General features: G+C 41.9%; 1 protein-coding gene across 2 annotated transcripts; it reads right to left on the reverse strand.

The window, feature by feature from the left end:
* Positions 1–10588: 10588 nt before the first annotated feature.
* Positions 10589–20943, reverse strand: LOC120528288 (zinc finger protein 502-like). 2 transcript variants are annotated; one of them, XM_039752431.1, is made up of 3 exons: positions 20830–20943; positions 13575–14134; positions 10589–12114 (listed from the first exon to the last, which is right to left on the reverse strand). In XM_039752431.1, the coding sequence occupies exons 2-3, from the start codon at positions 14116–14118 to the stop codon at positions 11306–11308; spliced, it is 1353 nt and encodes a 450-aa protein (XP_039608365.1). In that variant the 5' UTR covers positions 14119–14134; positions 20830–20943; the 3' UTR covers positions 10589–11305. The 2 variants fall into 2 exon arrangements, with proteins under 2 accessions (XP_039608365.1, XP_039608364.1); XM_039752430.1 differs by having other exon boundaries at positions 20824–20943.
* Between the last annotated feature and the right edge of the window lie 789 nt (positions 20944–21732).

The following is a 21732-nucleotide window of genomic DNA, read 5'->3' on the forward strand; positions in this document are numbered from 1 at the left end:
GCTGGCGTCCTTCAGCATCTCCAATAAGATGCTGCAGATGTTCTACCAGACGGTTGTGGTGAGCGCCCTCTTCTACGCGGTGGTGTGCTGGGGAGGCACCATAAAGAAGAGGGACGCCTCACGCATGGACAAACTTGTTAAGAAGGCAGGCTCTATTGTAGGCACGGAGCTGGACAGTTTGACATCCGTGGCAGAGCGACGGGCGCTGAGCAAACTCCTGTCAATCATGAATAATCCACTGCATCCACTGAACAGGATCATCTCCAGACAGGAGCAGCTTCAGCGACAGACTGCTGTCACCGTCCTGCTCCACTGACAGACTGAGGAGACCCCACACTATGTGACTCTTCAATTCCACCAGGGGTGTAAACGTTAACATTATACAAAGTTATTGACTGTTATACCTTCATTGTTATCACTCTTTAATTTAATATTGTTCTTCATCGGTATGCTGCTGCTGGAGTATGGGAATGTCCCCTTGGGGTTAATAAAGTATCTATCTATCTATCTATCTATCTATCTATCTATCTATCTATCTATCTATCTATCTATCTAATAGTGCCTTTCAACTATCTATCTATCTATTATATAGTGCCTTTCATCTATCTATCTACCTATCTATCTATCTATCTATCTATCTATCTATCTATCTTATATATGTGATGTATATCATACTTTTCTGTGTGTTTCCAAAATCCCCTCTTATTTTCCAAGTATGAGTGATTGGCCCAGAAATACCAGACAGGAGCAAAAGGCTCATCTATACAACAGCATCAGTTGCCACCACCATTATTATTTACTGGTTTGATCTGACTCGAGTCTAAACAAATTCTTTGCCTTGAAAAACATGAGCCACACCAGCTACACTTCAGATCAGGTCATCCACCTGAAGCTAAACATGGTTGGTCCCAGCCAGTACTTCGATGGGACACAACCTAGGTTAATTTGGGTTGCCTCTAGAAGAGGTGTTGGCGATGCCAGTGGGGGACCCTTATCCAGATGGTCTGTGTGTGAATCCCAATGTCCCAGTGCAGTGATGGAGACTCTGTGCTGTAAAAAGTGGAGCCATCCTTTGGCTGAGACATAAAGCTGAGGTCCCTGACTCTGTGGTTGTAAAAGGTCCCTGGGAATCTTTAAAAGAGAGATGGGTGTTCTCTGATGTCCTGGCTAAATTGCTAACCATAGCCTGGTCGTGCTGCCCCCCCTAATTATCTCTCTCTCTCTCTCTCTCTCTCTCTCACCCCATCACCAATTAAGTGCTAATCAAGAATCGCTGCCATCGTATAATCCAGGTGGGTGCTGCTTGGTGGTGGTCTACAGTAGGTCAGGCAGCTTGAGCAGGTTAGGAAAGTGATACATAATTGTAATGATTTTGTTGTACTCACTAGCTATGCTGAACATCTAAGAGGGGCTGACATGTCTCTCTGATATCAAAACTCTAACATTCGGAACAAACTTCAAATGCTGTGTTCCTTTGGTGGACACAACAGGCTGGGCCTTCTGTATTCAAATGGCAATGTCCTCAAATGTACACCTGGACAGCCCTGACATCACCGTACTGCCACCTGCCAGCCTGTGGGTAACAGCAGCAGCTCCCCAGTCTCCAAGCCAGAGGTCGGGAGCTTATTGTCTGTTTATATATATATATATATATATATATATATATATACCGTATATCTTCCAATAGTAGCCCCGGCGTTTATTCAAAAAATTATTTGGACGGCCCGGCGTTTAAAAAAGACCGGCGGTTTTGGAGACGGGCTATTATTTGCCTCGCAGACGGAATGGTGATGGGTAAACGGGGTTCATTTGGCAGTAAAATACGGTATGGTACCGCATTTACGGTCACAAAATGTAGGCAACAACACCGGATGAACATTTCAGGATTTAATGAAATTATCAGTACAGCAGTACGGTCTTATTAAAGCAGTGTACAGTACGGTACTACCGTAAGCATGAAAAACAGGTACGGTAGACATCAACTTTCTTGCCAATGATGCCACCAGCACTGGCCTGCACCAGTCGGAATTTCGCATGAAAGCGCTCATAAGCCCGACAAGTCCCCTGCGGAACATAAGGAAATGCAATAAGCTCCAAACTCACACATATATGTATACATAAGGACATGAGACTGGATAAGATACAATAAAGTACAGTACTTACCATCTACTCGTCGTCTGAATAGGTAATGATTGCTTCATTATTTGTGAGTTCTTCTTCATCTTCCTCTTCTTGTGATGGCAATACAGGTACTCTCATTGCTTGTTGTCACACAGTAATCAGTTTTATCAGGATTAACGTGTCGAAGATGGCATTTTCATGTTCTTCCCGCCACCTCTGCCCTCCCTGTGGGGTTATGATTGAAGTGGAGACGAAAGGGCAAAATGTACACAAAGAAATTTCTTTTTGACTTTCTCGCTTCCTCGATAGCATCCGACGACAAAACATTTTTGACACGAAAAGGTACTTACCGTATGATTCACTGCAGGATGGCGGTACGAAAAGAGGATTAGTGTACGAAAAATGCGGTGGGTCATTGGAGATCGGCGTTTACTACATACCGGCGTTTAAAGGAGACCGGCGTCTATGTGTCGCAACATCTTTTCAAACCCGGAGTTTATTGAAAACAGGTGTCAATAAGAAGCCGGCCACTACTAGAAGATTTACGGTATATATATATATATATATATATATATATATATATATATATATATATATATATATATATATATATTTGGAAGAGAAGGTCTGTGCTACGGTTTGCATATTTGCAGCTGGAGATCCACAAAGGGAGAAAATGAATCACGTGTCAAAAGTAGTTTTTTATTCCTGAGCATTCAACCCCTGCCAGGGGTCTTCATCAGAGGATAATGCTAAGGGCCAGTTTATACTTCACGCTCAGAACGCGTACGCGCCCACATCATGGCTGGCACGCGTTCCCAGCGTTCATTTCACGCGTCCTCTGAGCAGGTCCTCAGAAATTAACGCGACGCGTGCGCGAGTTGCAGTACCAGCAAAAAGTCGGGGGGCGCAGCGCGCTAAAAGTCGGAACGTGACGTCAGAGTCTCTGTTTACTATCTACATGTGACAGCAAGCCTCTATGGAGATCCTTCGGGGATCGATGTGCGCACTTTGCTGTTTGATGAATGGCTCAAATACAGCGCTATACATTATGTAGCCGATGTGAAGTTGCAAAAAAAAAAAAAAAATAGACGGCACAAAAGATGGTATGTGAGACTTTTAAAATGTATCGTGTCATTTATATATGTCTTTTTTATTTTTTAATTTTTGCAACTTAACAACAGCAACATAATGTATAGTGTTATATTTGAGCCACTGAGAAAAAATAAAGGACATGGTGAAAACGTGTACTTTGTGATTAAAGTGGAAATTTCGGCTTTAATCTCGAATTGTCCACTTTAACCTCGTAGTTTACTTTATCATTAAAGCAGACCGTCGCAAACGTCATCCCAGTTTTTAATCGCTACGAGCTTCTTGGACCTGACAGCAGGTAAAGTAAAACAATAAAAAATAGATGGCAAAAAAGATGGTATGTGAGACTTTTGAAATGTATCGTGTCATTACGATCGGGAATATGCGATGCTTGAATATAAAAGCACCACGAATGCATCTGTATGTCGGCATTTTGCTTCAGCAGCGGAAAGCAGCAATAGATCGCCAAACAGAACAAATTAAATGTCTGATATTCCAACTCTCTGCACATTTAGAATCTTTAGATTTATACTTGATATCACTTTCATGATGAAATGCATTAATGTAATAATAATTTAATGCATTTAAATAATGAATACTGTTAATAAATACACACATAGGGGAATAATTACACACATGGGGGTGTCACGGTGGCGGAGCGATAACACTGCTGTCTCGCAGGGAGTTATGTTGCTGGTATTTCCTGCTTGTATTCCACACTGTGCTCCGGGGGCTGTTCCACGAAGCGAGCTTATAAAATCGAGGATTATTTGTAATAGCCTCGCTTGAGTTAGCCTAACAGTTCACTTCAGGCTCATTGAGTTCCACGAACACAATTCAGGTGTATTTAATCTCCGCTAATTCAAGCCAAGCTTGATAAGCGAGGCTCGTGCGCGTCCACGCGATATAAAAGGCAGCCTTGTTAATCGATGCTGGATAAGTAAGAATGGAAACTAAGGAAAGAGCTGCGTTTTTTTCGCAGGCGGAGCAAGAATTATTCTTACAAGCCTATGAGGACTACAAAGCTATAATAACTAGAAAGGGGAACACGAGCTGTATTATCAAAGCTAGTGAGGCTGCATGGCAGAAAATAGCTCACAAGTTAAATGCGTAAGAACATGATTTTAGTAACTTTTGTGTTAAGGATGTCAAACTAACAACTAAATGAGAACAGTTTCAAGCCTTCAAAATGTATAGTCATTAAAATTTCCTTTTACATATGCATTTTGTTACCAGTTGTAAGGTACTTTAACCTGCACAGGCTACTACAATGTCACACGCTCTGTCTGGTGTGACTCTGAGATGCCGCAGGCAGTTAAACCTGGATTTTAACTGTCCAAATGTCATTTCAATGCGTGCCCTTGTCTTACAATTATCATGGTTGAAATGTCTTTCTGCTTGTGTTGCAGGATCTGTATATGGTGTGAGAAGAAACGGTAGACATGGGTATCCTCTGTCACCAAGCAGCACACCAGGAAAAATTCCTATAATGGAAAGTAGACACATTAGACTGTAGTATAATAAACTATAGTATATTTGTGAATTTTAGTTGACTTGCCTTGTCTGAGGCTTTGAGCCAGTGAAGACTCGCGAAAAATTCTGGCATCATGTACTGATCCTGGCCATTTTGCCACAATGTTTGAAATTAGATGTTCAGCAGTGCATACCATCTGAAACATTTTAGGAAATGGTAATGACATACATTGCTAATGTTGGACGACTACACTTTCACCTCTTGTATATAAATGTGAGATATTATCAGTACTTACCTGTACATTAATACTGTGATATGATTTGCGGTTTATGTAATCAGGCTCTGTTGGACCTGCTGGAGCCTTTATCCTCACGTGTGTACAGTCAATGGCTCCAATGACGTTAGGAAAGCCTGACAAATTAAATTCAGTTACTTATCAGGTAATGATTTATGTGCTGTAAATGAGTAGATGTTTAAAGATTAAGCACCATTAATTCCAAAGAAAGTTTCCTTAATGGCAAGAATTCCTCGGTGGCCAGGAAAGGTAATGAATATATTTAAAAAGGACTTTAATGCAACGCAAACCTTCCTGATTTCTCGGCACACTGTAGCTTTGCTTAAATGTTCAGCATCCCCCACACTGTACAGAAATGAACCACTGGCAAAATAACGCAAAGCGATACACAAAGACTGTGCAACCGTAAGGGCTTTAGAGCGACGTGTGTTTTTAGAAATGTAAGGTTCCAATAACTGACACAAATATGCAATACTGTGTCTACTAAATCTATAGCGCTCGTATAAATAATCATCCGCAAAATGCAACGGATCTATCCTGGGCCGAAGTAATTGTGGAACCTGTTGCCTTAAAGCTCTACGAATGAGCCTCGCTCCCTCATCAACTGGATTATGAATAAATGGGCACGCCATGGTTATTCATGTAAAAGCCTTCAATGCACTCCTTGTCATTTTATACTTTCTAAGTAATTAGAATCGCCTGCATGTAATCTGTAATAATTTTATATTGGAGGGTCGATGTGTGCGAAAGAGGGAGTGAACAGCAGCAGAATAATCCCAGCCCCGCAGAATGTCGTGCTGTGACATCACATGGCTTGTCCAATCATATTCATCAAGCTAAGCTAAGCTTCACAACTAACCTGCCACGGAGCAGGCTTGTCCAAGAGCATATGTTGGCATAGTAATTAAGCGGAGCTTCAGGTTAGCCTCGTTCGTGGAACCGAATTTCGAGAAATTAAACCGGGATTATCGAAATAAGCCTGGATTTTGAGGTTAGCTCGCTTCGTGGAACAGCCCTCTGGTTTCCTTCCAAAGATACAGATTTGGGGATTTGGTGCCGCTAAAATGACGCCAGCGTGAATGTGTGTGCTTGTATTCACCTTGCGATGAGCTGAGGCCTCTTCAAGGGACTGTTTCTCACTCGTGCCCAATGCTTCCTGGAATGGACACATCCCTGGATTGATGGATTTAATCAATAAACATCCTTTTCGCAGATATTGCGGTAAGGTGTTATCAGAATTTAATAGGTGTTTTAGGCAATTCACAACACAGAGAAGCCGAACATGTTCTCACCGTGATAATATCTCGCACTGGATTCCTCCAGATTTACGTAAAGTACGCGCGCAAGTATGGACACTACAAAGCTTGCGTAGCATATATATATGTTGCATAATTTACTGTCAAATAACGCAAAGAGTATGTGACACATGTTTCGCCCTTATTTAGGCTCCTCAGGCGTACACACTCCACTGCATCCCTCTCGGGGATCGAACCTCGGTGTCAGAGATGAAGTCCCTTTATGCTGCACCACGGCGTGTGGTTCGTTTATTTGACAGCCTGGAGATCGGGGTAAAGACATTCATTGCAGTTCGAGTCCCGACCTGATTGTATGGTTGGTTACCTACCAGGTAACATTTGTAGTTGGTCTGCCAGTCGGCAAACATCCGCCATGGTGCCCTCTTCAGTTGCGAGAAGCAGATCATGGAATGTTCCATAGTTTACTGTCAAATAATGCAAAGAGTATGAGACACGTGTTTCGCCCTTATTTAGTATTATTTAAGTTGCCCCTTTAAGCCCAACAAACAAACGAAAACACGGGTTAAAAGCACTCGGAAGTATTTTAATTATTCTTCTTTTAAGCAGTGCCTCCAAAGCACCCCAGGCACAATAAACATGCAACAATATTATAATAATAATAATCAAATATTCTCTCCTGCACACTGCCCAGCAAGCTCTGTCCTACACATCCCGACTCCGGCTCGCCTGCTGGGTCTCCAGCACTCCTTGATATAGTCCTTGGCCCAGAAGTGCTTCTGTTTTTCCTCCCACATGACTTGTTAGCACTTCTGGGTTGGATGGAGGACTGGAGTTTTCTTCAGCCCAGAGGTACTTCGGAGATTCCATCCTCTTGCAGCGGCACCCACAGCACCCAGCAGGGCCATGGTAATAAACTACATGTCCCATAGTGCCCGCGGGAATCCAGGGGAACTGCTGCAGTACAGGGGAGCTGCCATCTAACATCTTGGTGTCCTACAAAAGCTCCCTTGCTTGCCCATTCCTTCCAATGCAGGGGTATCTTGGCTGGGTTGAGCTACCAGCCGTCTCTTACAATACACAGTTAGGTCCATAAATACTTGGACAGAGAGAACTCTTTTTTAATTTTGGTTCTGTACATCACCACAATTAATTTGAAATGAAACAACTCAGATGCTGTTGAAGTGCAGACTTTCAGCTTTAATTCAGTGGGTTGAACAAAACGATTGCATAAAAATGTGAGGCAACTAAATATTTTTTGAACACAATCCCTTCATTTCAGGGGCTCAGAAGTAACTGGCCAATTGACTCAAAGGCTATTTCATGGGCAGGTGTGTTCAAGTCTGTTGTTATGTCTTATCAATTAACAGATAAAAGGCCTGGAGTTGATTTGAGGTGTGGTGCTTGCATGTGTGAACAGACAACATGTGGTCAAAGGAGCTCTTCCATGCAGCTGAAAGAAGCCATCCTTAAGCTGTGAAAACAGAAAAAACCCATCCGAGAAATTGCTACAATATTACGAGTGGCAAAATCTACAGTTTGGTACATCCTGAGAAAGAAAGCAAGCACTGGTGAACTCAGCAATGTAACAAGACCTGGACGTCCACGGAAGACAACAGTGGTGGATGATCGCAGAATCATTTCCATGGTGAAGAGAAACCCCTTCACAACAGCCAACCAAGTGAACAACACTCTCCAGGGCTTGGTCGGCGTATCGATGATATCCAAGTCTACCATAAAGAGAAGACTGCAAGACAGTAAATACAGAGGGTGACCTGCAAGGTGCCAGCCACTCATAAACCTCAAGAATAGAAAGGCTAGGTTGGACTTTGCTAAAGAACATCTAAAAAAGCCAGCACAGTTCTGGAAAAACATTCTTTGGACAGATGAAACCAAGATCAACCTCTACCAGAATGATGGCAAGAAAAAAGTATGGAGAAGGCGTGGAACAGCTCATTATCCAAAGCACAGCACATCATCTGTAAAACACGGTGGAGTCAGGCAGTGTGATGGCTGCCAGTGGCACTGGGACACTCGTGTTTATTGATGATGTGACACAGGACAGAAGCAGCCGAATGAATTCTGAGGTGTTCAGAGACATACTGTCTGCTCAAATCCAGCTAAATGACGTCAAATTGATTGGGGGCGGCGTTTCATGATACAGATGGACAATGACCCAAAACATACAGCCAAAGCAACCCAGGAGTTTATTAAAGCAAAGAAGTGGAAAATTCTTGAATGGCCAAGTCAGTCACCTGATCTTAACCCAACTGAGCGTGCATTTCACTTGTTGAAGACTAAACTTCAGACAGAAAGGCCCACAAACAAACAGCAACTGAAAGTAAAGGCCTGGCAGAGCATTCAAAAGGAGGAAACCCAGCATCTGGTGATGTCCATGAGTTCAAGACTTCAGGCTGGCATTGCCAGCAAAGGGTTTTCAACCAAGTATTAGAAATGAACATTTTATTTCCAGTTATTTAATTTTGTCCAATTACTTTTGAGCCCCTGAAATGAAGGGATTGTGTTCAAAAAATGCTTAAGTTGCCTCACATTTTTATAAAATCGTTTTGTTCAACCCACTGAATTAAAGCTGAAAGTCTGCACTTCAACTGCATCTGAGTTGTTTCATCTAAAATTCATTGTAGTAATGTACAGAACCAAAATTAGAAAAAAGTTGTCTCTGTCCAAATATTTATGGACCTAACTGTATATATACACATATACAAAAACTACTGAAAGAAATCAAAGTAACACTTTGAAAACACATCAGATCTCAATGGGAATACAAATCCTGCTGTCTATCTCTACTGCTATGGACTGATATGGTAATGTGTTAGGAACGAAAGGATGGCACATCATTTGATGGAAATGAAAATGATCAACCTACAGAGGGCTGAATTCAAAGACACCCTGAAAATCAAAGTGATAAAGGATGCAGTGGCAGGCAGTCCACTTTTGTAAAAGGCAGCAGATCATTTGTAATGGATGTAGTTGTGAATTTTTCTCTAACAGTGAAGCCAATCTGTGAGAATCGCTTGCCACATAAAGAGCAACACACAAGTCTGTTGTGACAGACAAGACTGCCTGCTTTAGAGACTCACTTGCCACATTACGAACACCGCTGTGATTTCTGCAGGTAAGCCTGCTTGTGAGGATCACTTGTCACTTTAATGACACCAGAGTGATGCTTTTGTGACAGCGAAAACCACCTGGTTGTGAGAATCGCTTCCCTCATTAAGATCACAACTGTGATTTGAAGTCTGCCTGTTCATTAGAATCACTTGCCACATTAGAAAGACCACTATGAATTTGTTTGTCACTGTGAAGACTATTTGTGAGAATTGTTTGCCACATTAAGTAACCAAGTCAAGTTATTTTTTTTTTATCATCCTGCTCAATCCCAGAGCCGGGTTGAGGTTCACCTGGAGCACATCCCAGCTAGCACAGGACACAAGGCACAGACAAACCTTGGACATGGTGCCACACACACCAAGCATACACTAGTGCCAATTCACCTAACCTGCTTTTGGATGGTGAGAGGAAACTGGAGCATCAGAACGAATCTCATGGGAACAACATGCAGATTCCATGCAGTGAGCACATGGAATGTGAATCCTGCTCTCTGTAGTGCCAGGCAGCAGCGCTACCATGCCACATTAAGGACAGAACAATGAAGAGACCTGTGAAGACTGTCTGCTTGTGAGAATCACTCCCCACGTTAAGAATAACAATAAATTGTTGAGTGGCTACAAAATGCAGTAAATCTGTGAAAATCGCTTGCCAGATTCAGAAGAGTAAAATGGCTTCTCTCAAGTATTAATCTGAATGTTGCTTTGGAACATTGCAACTGCAGGAGGATAGGATTGTTTTTCTTTAGGGTTAAATTCTTCAAACTATTTGTGTGTGCGTGTGTGTGTGCTTGCTTTAACACTAGAATTACCAGAGCCTACGAAAAAACTTGTAGATCCGTCCCACCTTAAATCGCTTCGCACCTCTCCTTCAGCGTCTTTTGTCCTTTAAATGTGTTGATAAGCAGCAAACAGCAAGAAGCCTGCTATCACATCCCCCACTGGTGCACAGTTGTCTCAGCTCAAGTCTGCTTACCTGCATGTCGAGTTTTATAGAGTGAGAAGTCAAGCAAAATTATACCTTTTATAAATACTATATTGTTATTTGGAACACATGCATTTCATGTGTGTTCTGTGTCTACAACGATCTATGTAAACACATTGTTAAAACAGAAACGTTTTTCATGTTCTGGTAATAATTGTAATAAATGTAGACATGAAGTTTATACTGTGTGAAGCCTGAAGTCCAAATATCAAAGAAACGCTTTCACAAAAGGTAAAAATATAGCAGAACAAGTGCGCTTTTATTTAAAAATATAACTGCAGAAAAAGAACCAGCATTAGGGTGCGACACTGACACGCACGTACTACGACTGCTTCGGTGGCGCAACAGTAAAGTCTAGTATTAAAGCAAAACAAGGATGGTCCTCAGTCTTCAGTGCTGATGTGACGCTGTACCGCTACATACTGTATGTTGTTGTTGTTGACTTGCAGTGATGCTTCAGTGTAGTACCTGCATGATGCCTCGTACTATTTACTTTTCCGATTCATATGGGGTTATAGAGATTGGCAGAATATCATTATGGCCCTAGAAGGTCCTTTAAATCAGCCCTGTGTATCACAGCATCACTGATACAATGTAAATTCTTTTGTCCCACGTGTGTCGCATCTCCAACTGCACTGAAGACTTCCTATTGGTGAGAAGCGTTTGCAATAAGAGTCTCTCGGTTTCTCTATATAATGGTTATATTTGCTTGTAGTCAAGACAGGAGTGAACCTCAATCACCACTTAGGTCATATGTACCACTGCCATTCTCTTAAATTTGTCATAACAGCTTAGAATTTTGCATTGTCCCAAGTAATGCCTCCTTTTATAATTCAAAGAGTTTGATGAGAATTGTCAGGACGCCTACAGTAAACTTTCATTTAATGAGTCCTGTTGATCCAAACGACAATGTTGGAGGTTTTTTTCCACATTTTACACATTTCTACTTGCATCTCCTCATACTTCGTTAGGTTTGTTTGTCTCTCTGATGTGAACTCTCATGTGTCTATTAAGCTTACTGCTGTTTGAGAAACGTTTGACACACTCACAACAGCAATGCGGCTTCTCCCCAGTATGAATTATTTTATGGCTATAAAGGCCACTTCTGTGGGAGAATAATTTTCCACACTCTGCACAGCAGTGAGGTTTCTCTCCAGTGTGAATTCTGATGTGGCTCTGTAGATGGCTGACTTGTAAGAACTGTTTGCCACACTCAGTACAACAATAAGGTTTCTCTCCACTGTGAATTCTGACGTGGTCTTGAAGATGGCACTTTTGTAAGAATCGCTTCCCACATTCAGAACAGCAATAAGGTTTTTCGCCAGTGTGGATTCTCGTGTGACTTTTCAGACTGCTCATTTGTAAGAATCGTTTACCACATTCTGGACAGCAGTACGGAATCTCTCCCGTGTGAATTTTTTTGTGTCTGTGAAGACTGTTGCTGTGTGAAAATAGCTTCCCACATTCAGAACAGGCATAGGGCTTCGGTCTGGTTTCGGTCCACTTCTGATCATTACTGTTAGAATTGTGTTGGAGCAAAGCCTCTTGATTTGTGTTATGCACATGTAGGTGTTCACTGTTGATGGTTTCTGTTTTTACTTTCTTAGCAGCAGGGAGACAAGTATCCTGGAAAGAGCCAGGTGGCAAACATGCTGATCTAATTGTGGATCTCATCTCATTTTCGTTGTCCTGTGTCTGTTCCAGTTGGCACTTAAGAGAGGTCTGAGCAGAGGAGGGTGGGAAGAAGATGTCCTTCTCCTGGAAATCTGCAATTAAACAAACAGTTCAGTTAATCGTTTTTAAACAAAAATATTATACAGTGATAAGTGGTACATTGACTAGACTCCTTAATGTCTTGTCCACTGTGTGTTTGGGCTTTTCATGTTCTCCAGCTGTCTGTTCAATTTCATCACCTTCCTCTCATAACTCACACGTGTGCTGCTGTGTTAATCTCCATCTGCTGTGACTGAGTGTGGATGTGTGTGCCCTGGCATCTATTCTCAAGTTGATTTCAAACCTGTCAGCAATCTCAGATGAAGAAAATGGACTTGGTGAAGTGTACTATATGTATGGCATTTGATTCTAGTCAATTCTACCTTAACACTAGAATTACCAGAGCCTACGAAAAAGCTTGTAAATCACTTTGCACCTCTCCATCAGCGTCTTTTGTCCTGTAAATGTGTCGATAAGCAGCAAACAGATGACTATCACATCCCCCTCCCTGCACAGTTTTCTCAGCTCAAGTCTGTTTACCTGCGTGTCAGTTGCTTAGAGTTGCATAGAGTGAGAAGTCAAGCAAAATGACACCTTTTATAAATACTATATCGTTATGTGGAACACTTGCATTGCATGTGTGTTCCGTGTCTACAACGATCTATGCACAGTAAACACATCGTTAAAACAGAAACATTTTTCATATTTTGGTAATAATTGACAAAATGTAGACATGACGTGTATAATGTGTGAAGCCTGAAGTCCAAACATCAAAGAAACACTTTCACAAAAGGTACAAATATAACAGAAGAAGTGCGCTTCTATTCAAAAATATAACTGCAGAAAAAGAACCCGCGTTAGGGTGCGACACTGACACGCATCTACTACGACCGCTTTGGTGGCACAACGGTATCAGCTGTTGACTGGTAATCAAAACTTTACGGGTTCGATTCCAGATGAGTCCGCTTTGAGAAGTGAGCTGCTCGTATTCTTACTATTTTAGAATAAAAACATACATTTGTTTCCAGTCTGTAACAGCCGCTGTAATTTATGATACTTGTAAAAGTTAGCTTTGGTTTTTATTTTATTCAGTTTTATTCTCTCAGATCCCATACCCCCCCCCACCCCCGCATTTGACACTGCTGTTTTCACATAGACGAGCTATAACAGAGGTCAACTCAAATCATGACGATGATTCGACATCGGATCAAGACTGCACTTTTGCCATCGCTGTACTTTGTATATGTACATGAGAAGCTCTGCACTCTACTTGTGACTTTACGCTGTAGGAAGTAAATAAATAAAGGCTCTTACATACAAAGGACAGTACATGTGCCCCAAAACATTAACATTTATATGTTACTTACATAAAAGCCAGATCGAATGTTATTTACCTATTTACCATTATTTATTTACTTACATTTTAAAAAGCCAAAACTGCAAAGACAACCACATGCCAAATGTGTAAACATTCTTATTGTCATGTTCTCCAACGCTGAATCCCGTTACTTACTTATCTCCACACTCCTACACGACTGCTGCTCTTTTTCTTCTCTTCTCCCCTTCCCTTCCTTGATTTTCTCTTCAAGCCCAAATAACCTGTCCTTCATTTCCAATGAATTCTCACAGGTAGCCGGTTGTCCCATTTTAGTGACTCTGGGCAGGGCACTGGAGTGAAATTCACCACAACCCCCTTCTTTGAACACACTCCCAGTTTCATGCTTTTGTAGTTCAAGTGTAACTAAGAAATCTTCCGAATCCTCCGATTTGATATCCGCAATCTTGCATTCGCCCTCTTCCTCTTTCAAAACTGAAATTCTAACCTCGCATTCCTCCACCTTCACAGACGGACCCTCGGGTGCGCCCCACTGGCAGTCCTCTTGTTTAATGCAGGCCAGTCTATCATCCGTCATCTCGTCAGCTTTTCCCGACGCCATCCTCCATATAAGACTCCTCCCTCTAACCCCAGGTGTCTGCTCTTCTCTTCTAAGACGACCCCTCACACGGACAGCCCTGACCTGGAGGTCATTAGACTCCACGTTGCATGGCCAGGTCATCTGAGATGGATGCTCCCTGTGGACATAAAAAAGGAGACAGAATTACTTCAGAACAACACTATTTATTTCTATAGCAAATTTTCATAAAAATAATGTAGCTCAAAGTGCTTTACATGATGAGAAAAAGAGAAATAAAAGACAAAGTGAGAATTAGAATAAGACAACACTAATTAACATAGAATAAGAGTAAGGTCCAATGGCCAGGCAGGGAGGATGGAAAAAACAAAAAAACAAACAAAAAAAACTCCAGATGGCTGGAGAGAAAAAAAATAAAATCTGCAAGGATTCCAGACCATGAGACCACCTGACCAGCCACTTCTGGGCATTCTACCTCACATAAATGAAACAGTCCTTTTTGTATTTAGGGTTCTCATGGAAGGACTTGATGATGGTGGTCATGCAGACTTCTGGCTTTTAGTCCATCAATGTTGGAGCATCATGATGCTTTGAGTAGGTGGTGGTGGCACAGGCAGAAGAAACAGAAAGAGAGAGTAGGGGTCAGTACAGACTTTAGAGCCACCAAGAATAGTTATTATAATGAATTGAACATGCAGAGTATCAGGATTAGATGAAGGTGAAGTTATGAGAAGGCCATGTTAAAGTGATGTGTTTTCAGCAGTTTCTTAAAGTGCTCTACTGTATCAGCCTGGTGAATTCCTATTGGCAGGCTATTCCAGATTTTAGGTGCATAACAGCAGAAGGCTGCCCGCCTGACCACTTCTTTTAAGTTTAGCTTTTGGAATTATAAGGAGACACTCATTTGAAGATCTAAGGTTACGATTTGGAGTGTAAGGCGTCAGACACTCAGATATATAAGATGGAGCAGATTATTTAAGTCTTAATAAACCATAAGCAGTATTTTAAAGTCAATCCTGAATGACACAGGCAACCAGTGTAGTGACATCAAAACTGGAGAAATGTGCTCGGATTTTCTTATCCTAGTTAGGATTCTAGCAGTTGCATTCTGCACTCGTTGCAAACGATTTATGTCTTTTTTGGGTGGTCCTGAGAGGAGTGCGTTACAGTAGTCTAGTAAACTGAAAACAAATGCGTGAATTAATTTCTCAACCTCTTTCAATGATATAAGAGGTCTAACTTTACTTATGTTTCTTAAGTGAAAAAATGCTGTCCTAGTGATCTGATGTGATTTAAAATTCAGGTTACAGTCAACAGCTACCCCTAAATTCTTTACCTCCGTCTTGACTTTTAATCCGAATGCATCGAGTTTATTTCTGATAACCTCATTGTATCCGTTATTGCCAATCACTAAAATCTTTGTTTTTTCTTTATTTAACTTGAGAAAATTACTATTCATCCATTTAGAAACACGAGACAAACATTGTGTCAGTGAATCAAGAGAGTCGGGGTCATCAGGTGCTATTGATAAGTACAGCTGTGTGTCATCAGCATAGCTGTGGTAACTCACGTTGTGCCCTGAGATAATCTGACCTAACGGAAGCATGTAAATCGAAAAGAGCAGCAGACCAGGATAGAGCCTTGTGGAACACCATATCGGATATCATGTGTCTTCGAGGTGTAATTACCACAACTAACAAAGAATTTTCTCCCAGTCAGGTAGGATTCAAGCCAATTTAAGACCCTGCCAGAGAAGCCCACCCATTGACTAAGGCGATTTCTAAGAATGTTGTGATCAATGGTGTCAAATGCGGCACTCAGATCTAAGAGGATGAGAAGAGATAAATGGCCTCTGTCTGCATTCACTCACAAGTCATTTACTACTTTAACAAGTGCAGTTTCTGAGCTGTGATTTGTTCTGAAGCCTGACTGAAATTTATCAAGAATTTATTGAGGTGGTCATTTAACTGCCTTCTCTAAAATTTTACTTAAGAAATGAAGGTTAGAAATCGGCCTAAAATTTTCAAAAGCAGAGGAGTCAAGATTATTTTTCTTGAGGAGGGGTTTAACTACAGCAGTCTTAAGACAGTCTGGGAAGACCCCCGTATCTAATGACGAATAATCCAAGAAGGTCGTTAGAAATAACTCGAGCACATTTTGAGGTTAACACAACCACAGAACGCCACCAGCTAAGTTTGTAGGAGAGATCTGAAATACTGTGAACTCCCCCATGTCTGCTCAAGAAGCGCTCGGCAGATTAGCAGTAACCAAACTGATCTGATATGGAGACAAAGTCCAGCTGATCAAGACTAGAGCAAAAACAAGAATCAAATACTCAAACCTCAAACAGTCTCCTACTTTCAGTGTAAGGTGAGTTCAAACACGGGTTAAAAGCGTGCCAAATGAAATCTCTCAGTCCATACGTTTGTTTTAAAATATTTAGCGAAAATTCAAAGCAAATAGTCCGCACGTGAATAACTGGGAATAACGTTCAGTCAGAGAGGCTAGAAATAGTTTGAATATACCAATTCAATTCAACTTATGGGGGTTATGGGGACCTCCCATAGATTATGCTCTAATATTTAGTAAAACATTTATATAACTTAAAGAACCAGCAAATGGCTCTTATAGTTAGCACTCTTCTAATTAAGGCAAATGTGAAAGACCCAAACTAAGACCACCACTTTGGCTGGTGAGGTATTGCAGCCCCAGTGGAGTTTCTTGACGCACTTCTGCTGGTTGATTCATCGTCTGCTGGTGTGTCAGAGAGAGGATGGGCCGCATTGTCTTCATTCTCACCTCCTCTATGACCACCAGGGGGCCCAACAATCTTTACTTCCATCCATCATCCTATAGGACAGGGTCACGGGGGTCTGCTGGAGCCAATCCTAGCCAACACAGGGTGCAAGGCAGGAAACAAACACCGGGCAGGGTGCCAGCCCACCGTAGGACACACACACACACACACACACACCAAGGATCAATTTAGGATCGCCAATGGCCCTCACCTGCATGTCTTTTGGACACAGGGAGAACATGCAAGCTCCACGCACGGAGGGAAGCGAACCCGGGTCTCCTAACTGCGAGGTAGCAGCGCTACCCACTGTGCCACCCATTTTTTTTATTTTGCCTTATACAATTTCTTGTATTAGGAATTTGTTCGTTTTTGCATTGTCATTGTACAGCACCCCTGGAGCAATTACAGGTTAAGGGTCCTGCTCAAGGGGCCAGCACATCTTTTGGCAGTGATGGGGATTTGAACCGGCAACCTTCTGGATATCAGCACAGATCCTTAGCCTCAGAGGCACCAAAACTGAGCCTGCCCTTTCAATTAGTTTGTTCCTTTGGTGGACCTCTCTTGAAGTGATGTCACAAGCCCAGCACACCACACTGGCCTTCACAAAATCATGTAAGACGTGGACCGAAGAAAGAAGAGCCTGCTCTGCCCTTTCTTCTACAGCCCCTGTGTTACAAGTCCAGCCCAACCTTTACATAGACATGAGTGAACCACCTCAACGTGTAGCACCCACCTGGATGATGCGACGGCAAGAACAGGTAGGAGTAAACCACCTCCACATACCTCCTGGATATTTACTGGCCATAGAGGCTCATTTGATGCAGCAACAAGTCAACAGCCATTTCCTTGGTGTCACTGATGTTAAGATGTAGATGTCCCTGTTCATACGGCTTGTCCTGTGTGTTGTGCCTCACTGGGACTGCCAAGTCAGAAGTGTTCTTTCTTTTCATTCATTTTGGTGTGTTTTGGCTCGTGTTTGTCATACTACAATAATATTTATTTATTGAGCTTCCACAAAAAAAAAAAAAAAGCAAAATCGCTGTAAAATTGGCTGCACGGCTTCTCGTTTAACGGGCCGTTGTGTTTTTGGTTGAAAACTCCGCCCCACCTCTGGAATATTTGGGAATTAACTGAGTGGCGATGCGCTTAATGATTGTTCTGAAGCATGTTGTTATTTTATCCACTAGATGGCAGCAAAACACAGTCCTGAGAATTAGACGGACTCTTTACATAGTAAATCAGATTTTGAAACGTCAACCTGAGGAAAGTGCGCGAGCAAGACGTAATTACACATTACTTTAACATGGCCTTTTTATAACTTCAATTTAACTTAATCCTGATACTCTGTATGTTCAATTTTTCATAATAACTATTCATGGTGGCTCTAAAATCCGTACTGACCCCTACTCTCTCTTCTGTTTCTTTTTCCGGTTTCTTTGTGGTGACGGCCTGCGTCACCACCACCTACTCAAAGCTTCATGATGCTCCAACAATGATGGATGGATTAAAATGCAGAAGTCTACGTGACCATCATCATCAAGTCCTTCTTTGAGAACCCTAAATCTAAAGAGGACTGTTTGACTTATGTTAGGTAGAATACCCAGAGGGGACTGGGCGGTCTCTTGGTCTGGAATCCCTGCAGATTTTAATTTTTTTCTCCAGCTGTCTGGGTTTTTTTTTTTTTTTTGTTTGTTTTTTCTGTCCCCATTGGCCATTGAACCTTACTCTTATTCAATGTTAATTAATGTTGACGTATTTTGTTTTCTTATTGTGTCTTTTATTTTAAAGCACTTTGAGCTACTGTTTGTATGAAAATGTGCTATATAAATAAATGTTGTTGTATATACACACACATATACACACATATATATATAATATATATATACACACATATATTATATATATACATATATACACACATATATATATATATATATATATATATATATATATATATATATATATATATATATATATATTAGTATACACATACATACTGTACATACAACGACACCCTTATAAAAATGGGAAGAAGAAGAAGAGGTGTTTTAACTTTGCAATATCAAGTCATTCTTACAACTCCCATACCACGGATAGTACCCAAATAATTTTAAGCCTAAAATGGATAAGTAAATCTCAATCCTTCAATTTTTTTTTCCCTCTGAATATTTTTTTACTCCAAAGAGTTCCCAATGAATACACACAGGTGTCAATGAAACCAGGAGAGATGGAGACTGCAGGTTCCTTTGTCATTTGTTTCTCATTGTTAATTACAAGCCATTAAAAACTGGGAATGAAGCTGTTAAAGACTAATAAATGAAAGGACCGAAATCTTAGCAAGAGGGGTAACTAAACTTAAGTAAAAAAAAAAAGTCACTTGAGCAAAAAGTGCTTCATCAGCGCAGAAACTGACCGACGTTGTTCACCCCGTCAGAGAAAACTTTTCCAAACTGTCCCGTGATGCCTCAAACATTCTATCAGTTTTACACATCAAGTCACAGGTGCCTGCAGGGCCGATTCTGGGCGTAGGCTGGCTAGGCAAGGCCCTCTAGTGGTCACGGTCACGACTTTCATAAACTTGTGCAGGTAGCGTGCCAGGCATCTCGTGCGACGTGCGCGTGACCGTGAAGCAGACACGCGGTGAGACGCTGCCAGGACCAGGTGTCAGGGTTCGCCCCCTGGTCTTCCCACGTGACGCGCAGCCTGCCAGACAGACACACAACTGGGTCCGAGTCCCCTCCTCCTTCTCTTCAAGCACGGGGGACGCAAGGTAAGTGTTGGCCAAACAAAGTGCAGTGAGCGACCAAGTCCAGGCAGCGTCCACCTGTCATCGCCACCGCCAGCTTGGCTTGTTCCTCGGGTCGGGAGGTACTATGGTGAGACCGAGAGTGAGCCAGAGGAGAGGAGGACGTGGAGGCACTGGCAGGGATACTGTGACCACAACACAATTATTATTATTATTATTATTTGTGAACAATACAAACACTGCGGGGGGACATGAAGCAGGGACACGTTATAGCGCCACGCAAGCACAATGCCAGTTGTCCATAAAGACCCTGGTGGTGACGCTGCAATGACCAGCCAGACCGTGATGGGAAAGCTTCTCTTTTCTGTATAAAGTTTGCACATCAGTTAAATACATGCAAAGTGGTTCTATTCTGTCATTTTAATCCTGTATACAAGTTTTGCACGTTTTGATACATACGCAATTTACATGCAAAATTGTTCACTCGGTATTATTATGTGATTATTCTATTTATATGAATTTATTTTTTAACTAAATAAGTGATTAGCCTATGTTGGTAGAAAACTGTTTGTGTCTGTGGTTTTCTTGCCTGGGGCACCAAATATATCAGGACCGGCCCTGGGTACCCGGATTCACATACTCCACTCTGATCTGCGCTTTTTGATCGATTTTGATTATTTTCGATGATGACTTGTCAGGGCTATGGAAATCTCACGAGTGCGCGCGTCACCGCGGATTAGCCACCCCCTTGAGTTCACGAGAAACTCTTTATATTCGTGGGGCCGCCTGAGTTACCTTTGCGAAAACGGGGCTTATGCAAGCAATAGGTTCAACGAGCTAAGTCTCGGATTCATAATGGCTTTTTGTGGGACCACCATTAAACCCGATGGGCCACGTTTTGTATCCTCAGACTCAACATAGCCGCCATTCATTCATTCTCTCTCTCTCTCTCTCTCTCTCTCTCTCTCTCTCTCTCTCGGGATCTCCTCCCCCGCGCCGTCCTTGTCTTTCCGTCTCCTCGAGATTTCTGTAGCGCTGTGCTGGGCTCTCCTCACTCACCCGGTTTTCCCCGCATGGGCAGCCAACCAGGGCGACACGAAAAAAAAGGTAAAGTTAAAGGGCGCGCGCTCCGCAAAGTGTGCGCGCCACCTGACATCAAGTCGGGTGTTTGCAAATGCTGCGTGCGCGTCATCACGCGAGGGTTGTCGAAGTCAAATAGCGTATACTGCTCGCTAAATGGACGTCGAGGGGCGACATCTCAACAACAGCCCAGGGCTCCAAATGAGCTTCGACCGACAGTACTCACCCATACCGATTCTGACGTCACTGTCCCTCTCCTTCAGTTGCTAAAAGTGCAGATCCGCACCCCAGCTGGCTGTCGGAGTTGTGCGCTGGAGCATCAAACAGCGTGAGACAAAAGGAGTCATCACCGTGCGACTCGACGAGAAACGACAGCAATCTGGGAGTTAGTGCCATCTACTGTACGGGGGGAGTGAACGTTTTAGAAGTTTCTGCCTTTTGCGTCTTCCTTTACAACAAGGGGTAGTCAATTATGGTTTAAGGAGGTCCGGATAGAGAAAAGTTCCCCATGTACAGGTCCGCCGCATCATCATGTTTAAGCTGCATTATAATTTTTACATTACAATTAATTTATATATTTTGAAGTAGCATTGTCATTGTATCAACATCTGCACTGTGTGAAGTCAATGACTCAAATCAAACGAAGAAATTTCAATGCCATTTCAACAATATTCATTTTCAGTGCAAATCTGGAAGGCTACATACAATAATAAATTATAAATAAAATAGGAAAAACAGTAAAAGTAAGTAAAAGCAAGTTAACTTGACATTCAACTGAGAATTAGAAATAAGTACTTTAATAATAATAATAATAATAATAATAATAATAATAACAACAAGTTTTAACGTTTCAGCAACAAAAGACTTGGCCTCGTATAAAAATAAAATATATAAGAGCTTTTAATATGTGCACAACTGAACAGGCATAACCAGTTTCACAGTAAATCTGATCATCTTTAAATAACTGAACGTATCTTCCCCTCCTCCTTTCCCTCATATCCCACTGCCTACTTTCTCTTGTTCAGTGAGAGATGAACTCTTGCTTGGTGTGCCAGGATTTTAAATCTGGACTGGAATGGTGTCAGTGCCATCCTCATGCATGTGTGAAGATTGTCATTACTGAATGTTTTTTTGT

Source organism: Polypterus senegalus, chromosome 4 (assembly GCF_016835505.1).
Source record: "Polypterus senegalus isolate Bchr_013 chromosome 4, ASM1683550v1, whole genome shotgun sequence".
NCBI classification, from domain to species: Eukaryota; Metazoa; Chordata; class Cladistia; order Polypteriformes; family Polypteridae; genus Polypterus; species Polypterus senegalus.

Coding starts and splice junctions, on each gene's coding strand:
- LOC120528288 (XM_039752431.1), bottom strand. CDS start 14,118: ATGACCTGGCCATGCAACGTGGAGTCTAATGACCTCCAGGTCAGGGCT. Junction 12,115..13,574: donor GTGTAGGAGTGTGGAGATAA/GTAAGTAACGGG, acceptor GTTTAATTGCAG/ATTTCCAGGAGAAGGACATC.